Source organism: Bison bison, unplaced genomic scaffold (assembly GCF_000754665.1).
Source record: "Bison bison bison isolate TAMUID 2011002044 unplaced genomic scaffold, Bison_UMD1.0 scf7180017864349, whole genome shotgun sequence".
NCBI lineage: Eukaryota > Metazoa > Chordata > Mammalia > Artiodactyla > Bovidae > Bison > Bison bison.
In genome coordinates this window covers 9244145-9255310 of record NW_011494921.1, presented here as the reverse complement: position 1 = coordinate 9255310, position 11166 = coordinate 9244145, and the positions used below count along the sequence as shown (strand labels likewise).

At 39.9% G+C, this 11166-nt stretch overlaps 1 protein-coding gene and 1 long non-coding RNA gene across 2 annotated transcripts in view; one reads left to right on the top strand and one right to left on the bottom strand.

Moving 5' to 3' along the window:
• Positions 1 to 7753, top strand: part of DCC (DCC netrin 1 receptor) — an 838683-nt gene extending 830930 nt beyond the window's left edge. Inside the window, exons 27-28 of the mRNA XM_010854834.1 lie at positions 4909 to 5051; positions 6434 to 7753. Of these exons, the coding sequence (XP_010853136.1) occupies positions 4909 to 5051; positions 6434 to 6523 (233 nt within the window). The 3' untranslated portion in view covers positions 6524 to 7753. The remainder of the gene's footprint in view (positions 1 to 4908; positions 5052 to 6433) is intronic.
• Positions 7754 to 8154: 401 nt separating this feature from the next.
• Positions 8155 to 11166, bottom strand: part of LOC104999268 — a 67584-nt gene continuing 64572 nt past the window's right edge. Inside the window, exons 3-6 of the long non-coding RNA XR_826579.1 lie at positions 10060 to 10117; positions 9134 to 9246; positions 8525 to 8692; positions 8155 to 8432 (exon numbers count right to left, since the gene is read on the bottom strand). This is a non-coding gene — a long non-coding RNA (uncharacterized LOC104999268). The remainder of the gene's footprint in view (positions 8433 to 8524; positions 8693 to 9133; positions 9247 to 10059; positions 10118 to 11166) is intronic.

Genomic DNA, 11166 nt, shown 5'->3' with positions numbered 1-11166 from the left:
CTGTTTCCCCATCTATTTCCCATGAAGTGGTGGGACTGGATGCCATGATCTTTGTTTTCTGAATGTTGTGCTTTAAGCCAACTTTTTCACTCTCCACTTTCACTTTCATCAAGAGGCTTTTGAGTTCCTCTTCACTTTCTGCCATAAGGGTGGTGTCATCTGCATATCTGAGGTGATTGATATTTCTCCCAGCAATCTTGATTCCAGCTTGTGTTTCTTCCAGTCCAGCATTTCTCATGATGTACTCTGCATATAAGTTAAATAAACAGGATGACAATATACAGCCTTGACGAACTCCTTTTCCTATTTGGAACCAGTCTGTTGTTCCATGTCCAGTTCTAACTGTGGCTTCCTGACCTGCATACAGATTTCTCAAGAGGCAGATCAGGTGTTCTGGTATTCCCATCTCTTTCAGAATTTTCCACAGTTTATTGTGAGGTCAATCTCCCAAAAGAAATAAAAGCAAATATAAACAAGTAGGGCCTAATGAAACTTGTAAGTTTTTGCACAGCAAGGAAAACCAGAAATAAAATGAAAAGACAACTTACAGAAGAAAATATTTACAAATAATGTGACCAAGAAAAGACTCATCTCCAAAATATGCAAACAGTTCATAGAGCTCAATATCAGAGAACCCCAAACAACCTGATCATAAAGTGGGCAGGAGATCTAAATAGACATTTCTCCAAAAAGACACACAGATAGCCAATAGGCACATGAAAATATGTGCAACATCACTAATTATCAGAGAAATGCAAATTAAAACCACAATGAGATATCACTTCAGACCAGTCAGAATGGCCGTGTGCGTATGTGTGTGTTAGTTGCTCAGTCGTGTCCAACTCTTTGCAACCCCATGGACTTTAGTCAGCCAGGCTCTTCTGTCCATGGAATTTTCCAGGCAAGAATACCAGAGTGTGTTGCCATTCCCTTCTCCAGGGCATCTTCCCAACCCAGGGATCGAGCCCAGGTCTCCTGCATTGCTGGCAGATTCTTTACCATCTGAGCCACCAGGGCCATAAAGACTAAAAATAAGAAATGCTGGAGAGGGTGTGGGGAAATTGGAAACCTACGCTATTGGTAGAAATGTAACTTGGTGCAGCCACCATGGGCAACGGTATGGAGGTTTCTTAAAAATTTTTAAATATTGAGTTGCCATATGATCCAGCAGTCCCACTCCTGGGCATAGATCCAGAGAAAACACTACTTCAAAAAGCATCCCAGTGTTCACTGAAGCTCTGTTCACAATAGCCAGGCCATGGAAGCAACCTGTCTATCGACAGAAGGGACGAAGAAGATGTAGAGCATCTATATAATTACTCAGCCATAAAGAGGAATGAAATAGTGACATTTGCAGCATGGATGGAGCTAGAGATTACCATACTAAATGAGGGCAAATACCACAGAATCTTAGTTATATGTGGAATCTGAAAAATGATATTAAAAACATATTTATAAACCAGAAACAGATATACAGACATAGAAGACAAACTTAAGGCTACCAAAGTGGAAAGGGGTAGAAGGGAGGGATAAATTTGAGTTTGGCATTAGCATTTATATATATATATATATAAATTACTATATATAAAATAAACAAGGACCCACTGCACAGCAACAAAGGGAACTATATTCCGTATCTTATAACCTATAATGGAGAAGACTCTGAAAAAGAACATATATGTGTGTGTGCTGGAATCTCTTTGTAGTATACCTAAAACTAGCACGACGCTGTCAATCAACTATAATTTTTAAAGAACTAAAATTTAAAATTCAAAAACTAATTGGATTTCACCATATACCATCAAGAAAATCAAAGTAAAAATTTTAACAAAAAATAACAAAAAATCATTCAAATGTAGCTGCTCTGGTTCTATTAAGGAAGGAAGAGCCAGGAGGTCTTGGAATGTGCTCAGAGGAACGTCTTTCCATGGCAATAAAACTACACTTGGGTTTAATCAGAACATTGTGAACATACTTGAAGGGACTGTAAACACAATTCAGAAAATGGCCTTCACAGTGGGAGCTCCATAGATGCGTTCCCAGGGCTCAGCAGTGCTGCATGAAGACTCCTCTTTAAACTCTGTGCTTTCACTTGTGTGATCATCTACAATATCAATGTGAATTGCACATGTTGCAGTAGCTAGAGAGTACTTTTATAGCATCACTCTGACAGGGTTTTTAGTGCCTGCCTTTGTATTTAGGTTTACAACTAAGTTGGCTGTAGGAACACTGTGTTTCTAGTCAGAGGCCAAAGGAAAAATACAGAGGTAGATTTACTACACAAATGATTTCTTCAGATCCAACGAAGACCAGCTGGTATTATTACATTCTTTGGGAGAATGAAGGTTTGCCAGTTGTTCAACCAGAAAAAAAAACTGATGGTAAAAAATGATCGTGTAAGACAAACTCAAAATGACTTGTGTGACACAGCAGTCAGTACAAAATTTACGTGATTATTTTGTTCTAGCCCATTGACCTCCAGTCTCATTAAATTGATGATCTTAATTTAAATTGTGTTATTTGTATAGTACTTTGCTATTCAACTTAAACATGTTTTGGTTTTATAGAATAGGCTTAGAGCTACAAGTTTATAAAAGTTATGCCAAGTTTTATGTTTGTATAAATTTAAATAACACTGTAATAAAAGTAGTTTAAATCAATGCCGAAATTCATTGTTTTCCTCTTTAAATTCAAACATAATTTAACTATAAGAAACTGTAATACAATAAGTAGTTTATACCCTCAAATGACTTATAGTCCTGAACTAGGTTTCATGTTTTTTTTACACTGCTTCTTCAAAAAGCTCATTTAAGTTGGATGGATTAAATCAACATGCCAATGAAAAAAACATTAATGTGTTCAGTGGAGTTTGACAGATCTTGGTAAAAATTCTTACTCTGTCTGCCCTTCTGAAATGTATGAATTTGGGTAAGTTACTTCATTTCTCTTCCCTTTAGCCTCCTCATATATGAACTGGAGATAGGATACTTAGCAGGCTTGTTTTGACAATTAAATCTTATTTTCAATTTATTTATTTTAATTGGAGACTAATTACTTTACAATATTGTAGTGGCTTTCGCCATACATCGATACGAATCAGCCACAGGTGTACATGTGGTCCATCATCCTGAACCCCCTTCCCACCTCCCTCCCTAGTATCCCATCTCTCAGGGTCATCCCAGCGCACCAACCCTGAGCTCCCTGTCTTATGCACTGAACCTGGACTGGCGATCTATTTCACATATGGTAATATACATGTTTCAATGCTATTCTCTCAAATCATCCCACCCTCGCCTTCTCCCACAGAGTCCAAAAGTCTGTTAAATCTTATCAACAGCTAGCTCTCTTTGAAAGAGTTACAGGAAATCAGCAACTTTAAATACATCATCTTATTAGTCCTCACAAATTATTATTTCTATTTTATAGATGAAGAAACAGGCAAGAGAAATTAGGTTAGTTGAGCAAGGAATTACACAGGTAGAATGTATAGTTAGGCTTTCCAGGACCTGAATTCAGATTCAGTTGTTAAGTCCCAAATTCTTCCCTACTATGCTATTGCCTAAAATGAAGTAAACTTTTTAGCACAAGTCTAGAGCTTAGTAGGAGTTCCACAAATATTAGTATTTCCTTTCTTAATAAGATGATTCTTACTTCTCCTGTCTGTATATCTTCTCATATGAGTTACCAAAAACTTAAGATCACCCTCTAGTGATAAATGATTCTAACTGCAGACTTTTCAGCCTTGGTTTAAGAAAAATGGTAATTGAATATAAATATGAAGGAATTAGATGCTAGGCCAAAATGTGTGAGAAAATGTGTGCTGGATGGGGTTTAGCATTTATAAATTGCTAGCTTCCTAGATGGTTTGCATTCTTCCTTTTCTAATAAGCAAAAATCCCCTATTTATCTGATAGTAAAATAACTTTTGAGTTTTATTAACTAGATTACATTTTTGAAAGTATGGTCAAAATAACTTCCCCTCCCCCCCAAAATATACAGTATGTCACTGGGATCATTTGAACTTGAATAGCATCATTCATTATAGAAGAGAACTGAGGCAAACATTGTAATAGCTTCAATGCCTTCTATGCTAAGGCCTTGGTTCCAATACTAAACATGACAAAAGACCTTAGGTATATGAGGTATACTAGCTGATTTGATACACGCCTTTATAAAATTTGTATTTTAGACTATAGGGAAAAATTATACTTGCTGCTATGTGTTAAGCAGAATTTATAAGGCAAATTTTAGACCCTAAAATAAAAGGTAGCTATTGTTTGTAGCAGGCTGAAATGTAATTTGTAGAAACTCAGCAGTTATTCAAATGACTTTCTTGAGCATTAGAATGTGTTTCATTGAGAGAAACTATACTGATCAGGACAGAATCGTATCTTTTTTTTTTCTTTTCCAACAGAAAATATTCAGTCAGGTTAGCCATAAAGAACTGTTTGGCACTGTAACATCTAATGCTCTGCAGATCAGAGCAACCACCTCTTTCAACTGTGTGAGTGTTCCTTGGTACTTGTTAAACAGTGAATGGCTTGTACAGGTGGTTGAGGACAGGGCTGTCTGGCCCAAAGCTGCGACCGGCCCCAGCTGAGCCGGCCTGACACTTATACCGTATGACAAACATTCCACAGTTCCCACGCAACCTTTCACAGGGATATCCGAAATGCACTCGCAATGACATATGACTGGTGGAGCTTCATCTGGAGAGGCCTAATCAGGATTTGTCTTCCATTCAGGAGAAATAAAATGAGCCCATTCATGTGTCAGAACCCATCTCTTGACAACAGGATGAACAATAGCCTAAAGGCAATGCCAACCCACTGGATTTGGCTTACACACTTGCGAGATTGTTCCAGAATGTTTTACACAGTACTTTCATCACTCTGTTTTCTATTTTAGGGCCTACTCTTCCCAAGACTCATGTTAAAACAGCCTCTCTTGGGTTGGCTGGAAAGGCAAGATCTCCTTTGCTTCCTGTATCTGTGCCAACAGCCCCTGAAGTGTCTGAGGAGAGCCACAAACCAACGGAGGATCCAGCCAACGTAAGGCCATCCTTGAAATTCATGGGGGCAGTGCTGTGCAAAGCAGTCTAAGCCATCCAGCCCTCTCCATTAAGCCCAGGCCCTCACTGTTCTTACTGTTGGTTTAGTTCTGTTTTCCTGCACTTGAATATGAAGAGAAAAAACTTTATGGAAAAAAATTACATCAAGGATCTAGTTATATGAAAAAAATCATTGATACTTAAAGGCAATCTTTATACATACAAGCTGATAGCAACATATTGAGTGACTTTACATACATACACACACACACGTGTGTATATACATATATATAAATACGCACGTGTGTCTATATACACACTGTCATCACTATCCCATAGAAATACGATGTGAACCACACAGGTTAAAACTTCCTAGGAGTCACATGAAAAGATGTGCAAATAAATAGGTGAGATTAATTTTAATGATATATTTTTATCTAACCCATATAGATATTATCACTTCAACATGCAATATTAAAAAATTATCATTAAGATATTTACTTTTTTTGTACTAAGGGCTCAGAATATGATGTATATTTTATATGTACAACACATCTCAATTTAGGCTATTCACATTTCAAAACCCCAGGTGCTACTTTTGACTTGAGGTTGCTGTATTGGACAATGAGATCTAGATTATTCAAGAAAAACAACCCAGACAACTATGACATCATTTGGGGAAAGCAGTAACAAAACTAATCACCTCACTGCAACCTCCCTTTTCATATATAGGGCCAGTCTTTTGAGCCAAAGTGGCTCTTTTCAATCCTTGTTCATCTCTGAAGATAACACAGTAAATGACCAGATCATTTACTGGCAGGCTGAAATTCCTGTAGGAAGGTACCATCTGCAACCTGTTTAATACCACGAGGTCAAGTTCCCACAAAAAAAATGATTATGTGGTATTACAAAGGAAAGCTGCTTATGTAAATTCTGTTTATAGCCTGATGGACAAGAAATGTAACTAACATACTCAATATCTACCATGTGCTGAACTCACAGGATGCTCAGAATAGCCTTTGAAAAAGATATAATCATCATCATTTTATACCTGAAAACTACACAGCAGAGAGGTTTACTAACTTGTCCAAGATCACATAGCTAGTAATTGGTAGAACTTGATTTGAAACAAGATTTTGTTTTCAACACTGAAGCCTCCTCACAGGGATGAAGCTGGTGAAATAGCACACAGGCCTTCGTCACTGCCTCTTTTATGACCAGTGTCTTCATCCAGTGATCATATGCTGAGTGAAGCCCCTGGGCTATGGGCCACTGTGTCATGCATGAGAATGCACAGTGAAATGATCAGAGATGGCCCCCCCTTACAAAAGGAAGGCACCGACATTCACCTGCACTAATCCTTTGCTCTCATTCTCTCTCTAGGTGTATGAACAGGATGATCTGAGTGAACAAATGGCAAGTTTGGAAGGGCTGATGAAGCAGCTTAACGCTATCACAGGCTCGGCCTTTTAACACGCATCGCTGAATTGATGAGCTGAATTTTCGGGGACCTCTGCAGCATTACCAGTTACCCATGAACAGCACACCTGTATCCAAGAACACTAACCAGTGTACAGGTCAACCGTCAAGACCACTCACTCCTGGAAGATCCTGAAGCAGTTCCGAAGGAAGAAGCAGTCCTTCCTTCTTGGGCATCAGGAGTTTCAAAATGAGGACTCTGGGGTCCCTTAACAAAAGCAAAGATACATCTTCACTGCAATGTCAAAGCTGAAGCTGCGAGAATACTCTTGGGCCTTTGCCACTGCAGTGACCTCACTGTCATGACGAATACTTAACGCTCTTCATCAAGGCCTGTCAGTTTCTCCTAATGTGTGGGTCTAGTCTTACAAAAGGCAAGTGCATTATTGAAGCCTGTACCCTGCCACGGCAAACCAGTGCAAGCTCACTATTTTGTTTTCGAATTTAAAGTACAGAGCACCCATGGGAACTTTCTCACCAAAGGATTGGATGTTTTTCTGACAGCACAAAAAAAGTAAGCGAGCAAACAGAAGGTGTGCATTCTGTAACGCGGTCACACTTGCACAGGTGCTGGGTATCAGCAAGTGGCTGTGAAATTCACCCATGTTAGCAAGGTATCTGTAAATCCACCCTTGGTTAACACTGATGTCTGGAGAACAGGAACATTTAAAAATCTCCAGCGAGGGGCATGCTGCCAACCACCAGTCCATTCCCTGAAGGAGGATACAACATGCAATCTTCTCAGACACGTGGTAATTATGAGCTTAAAACTTCTAACAGGACACTGTTCAATCTGGGTGGCTCTTGTGCCATCCCACACTGTGATGATATTTCAAACTTCACCAAGTCCGTCTCCCTCAGAAGTCTGGCTGGAAGAGTTCTCCTCTCCACCCCATCCCTCCCTGAGTCCTCCTTGGCAGCCAGCCCTGGGCAGGTGGCCAGCTCCACACATTCCATGCCACCCCCTAGCCCCAATCTACCTTCCTGAAACCCTCTGTGGACGTGGCAGACCCATCCCATCTGAGGAAGGGAAGGAAAATGGAAGGCAGTTTCAAACAGTACCTTCTCTTGCGTGATGTCTCTTCCACCAACAGGGTCCTCACTGACTCAGAGCAGGCAGTGTTGGTGAGTGGCAACCGCCAGGCTTGTTGTCAAGGAAACCTTCTGTACCACACCTGCCCAGAGTCAGAGAGGAACGGGGGGAAGACATCGCTTGACACTTCTGACACATCACCCTAAATCTGGTGGATGCTCTTTAAAAACTGCATCTTCATTGTGAGCTAGAACCTTAAACTCCTATTGCCGTGTTTATCTACAGCTTGCAACTAGGTGAAATTAAAAACATTGTGTGTGCACCCTTTTAGTTTCTGAATTTGCAGCTGCAAATTTGGAGTTAATCCATTTGTGCAGCTGAATCGCCAAAAGGGAGCCCGTTTGCATATTTATCTGTTAGGCAACTTGAAAACCCAATAAGAGAGGTTCAGCTGAATTATTCCTTTCAGCTCTGCCTTTGATTTCAAGCTTGAGTAGGTCATAATTTTAAAAGAGCATGGAAGGAATAGGATCTTTACAACCTAATAGCTCCTTTTATTAGGTGGGTAATTATATATGAATCCCTGAATGAAATATTTTGAGCAAAATGGCACTGTAACAGAAGTAATAATTCAGATTATTTTTTTACAGTTTTATGTCGGGAAGGAAATCTGATGTCAAAGAGAGGGCTTGTTCAAATGGTTCATTAGAAAGTCCGGTCCATTTGTGAAATCATTCCTTCAATAAGAGTGCTTGTTCAATTTACTTACATTTTCATGAAGTCCTTCTGAAGAGCTATGTGACGTTATCCTCTGGGGCAGATAACTCTTATTCAACATCTAAACACTTAGGCAAACAACACTCCACTGACCTGGAACAAGGCATTTCATAACATAATATTGAGTCTTACAAAAAATAATCCATGACATCAGGGGGAAAAAACAGTTCATTAGCCCACCTTACCCTCTCAAGGTCCTAGGATAGCTTTTCTTTTCTAATCCTCACAAACACGGAACATTCTCTGAAGGCATCTGACATCCAAGGAGAGTCATCCTGAGGGTCCAGGTAGGAATGAGCTGTAAATCTTGCAGATTTCAGGGACTAGTCATGTCTTCAATCTGTATTCTTTATCTGCACAATCAAGAGAACTAGCATTTTTACAACATTTCAAACTCCTCTAGTCAAAGTCATTGATCTTAGGAGATACATTTTTTAAACACATGAAAATATACAGTATATGATTTCAGCATGCTCTTGAAACTGTCTTCATAAACACACCCAATGCTCTATCTTAGTAACTGGCAATGCTAATAAGTCTTAGCTCCATGCAAGGAATATATGGTAGAATCCATTTACATTCTCACAAGAGGCTTTTGGGAGATTGGCCCAATGGTTTGAACATGACTTCACTGCAACTCTGTACAACCCTGCTCCCTGTTCTCTCAGATAGTTCACGTGTGTGTACAACTGCCTGCCCAAGTGTACAGGTAACTTTCTAATTTCCCGGTCTCCTGATCTCTTGACAAGAAGAAATCTGTGAATAGTGTAAGATAACCTTTGTTTTGCTCTTACTCTGAGTCTAGTTCATGACAAACAGGGCTCTTTAAGCTCATAAATCTCTCTGATTCCCGTGGGGTGATGCTTGACAGCCAACCAGCAGCTCTGCCACCAGGAGTCATTTCTCCCTGAAAAAGAAGAAAATAAAACTTGGCAGAGCATGCTCAGACCCCGCCCCCGAAACCTCCCGCTCTGCTGAACTGTCAGGCATAAGCCGCCTCTTGAAAAAGCTTGGTATGTTTCTTTGGTATTTCATGCTGATAAGAAAGCTATTTACTTTCCTCTAGGAAGTTCTGCATTTGAGAAACTCACAAAAATGCAGATAGCTCAAGGTGCACAGAACACTTGGAGGATGCTCTAGCCAAAAGTTAAATAGTTCTTAGTGACTCAGTCTCAATAAGAAACCAGTCACAGCTCTTTATAGAACAGAGCTATAAGCTTCTAGAGCATTTAAATAATGGAACTTTACATTTGAATATTATAAAGTGCACATACAATTGAACAAGCTGGAAAAAAATCAAGCGAGGGCAGGGATATAGGAGGTGAATTTATGAAGGCTAGGAGGGGTTGGGTATAACATTATTCTCTTCAAAATAAGGGTCATTCCCAGTGGCGTACATGTTTCCGCCCCTTGCATTGGGTAAGACCTATGAAGGCCCAGCACTGGTGTGTCATTCCAGACATGTGGAAACTATAATGTTGGGCACTCATTGGCCTTTCCCATAAAGAATCTAAGTACAGGTCTTTCTGGAAGCCTTCATAGTCTGTGCTTGAAAATGGTTACTCTTTCCTAGTTACCCTTGTGATACAACTATTGACCCTGTTTAAAGAAACAGTTGAAGGTCTTCTCCAAACATAACAGAGTGTCTCGCACGTGGCTGCTGAACTGACATTCTAACCACCCCATCCCCCTAAAAAAGCCTCTAAAGCAATCCCCTTACCTTTTATATAAAAAGCTGTGTTCCAGACTGACGCCTTGTAATTTTAGAATGTCCATTTCTAGTTCATGAGAGAGAGAAAAAGAAAATAGAATAACTCCCTAGTTTGACACATGTTTATCAAAAACAAAACTGTCAGAACTTTAAAATAGATGCAGAATGCAGTCGCTTTCCCTTCCTGGACCAATTTACTTCATCTAAATGCAGACCATCCCTAAGGCCAGAGGTTAATATCTTCACATGTTTATCACCCACATACACAAGAGAGAACCCCCAACAGTCCAGAGCAGCAGGGCAGTCGGTCATACACTCAAACCTACTATCTCTTTCTAAATATTTTCAAAGCAACGTTTGACTTAAAATAATTTGTATTTCTCTGGTAACTTTCAGAAGTCACTTTCCTAGTGTACAGAAAAGCTTTTCACCTGATTTCCAATTAAGTCAGACTTTGGAAAAAATCATAGATGTTTTGTATGCTACTCCACTGCTTTCGAAAACACATGCTAGCCCATGCGTCAGTGTAACTTGCTATCAAAATACCTGCTTCCAAAATGTCCTGATTCTGAAAAGAAATGCCTGAGTATTTCCAGGTCAGTGAGATCAGATGGAAGCGCACACACTAAGACTGTATCTGGGCTCTCCATTGCCGCTCTTGGGTAACGTTCCCTTGCTGGATTTCTGCTGCACTCTCTGAAGGACTTCTCCTGCTCTCAGTAGAGAGCCTCTGTACATTGTATGCTCTGATTTTTTGTTGGTTGGAGAGCCACAGCAAAACTCTACAAGATGTCACGAACACAGATACATGGGCCAAGGGATCTCAGTGTGTGCTGAACGTGTGTTCTCAGATGCAAGAAAGGAAGGTTAGGGAGGAGGAGAAATGCTGTTTTTTTAATTACTGTAGGGTAAACCTGACAATTCAGAACTTTGTGAATTGTCAGCTTGTTTGGGGGGGTGGGGGGCTGGGGGGGTGGGTCTGGGGTGTACTTTTTATAAGTAATATTTAATTTATTATTTAGAGTGGCTTCTTTTTTGGATAATTTATGATACAAAGGGAGACCTGGTTGGGAATCTAGATATGGCTGGTGAAACTGCAGGGGTTCCTAGCTTTGA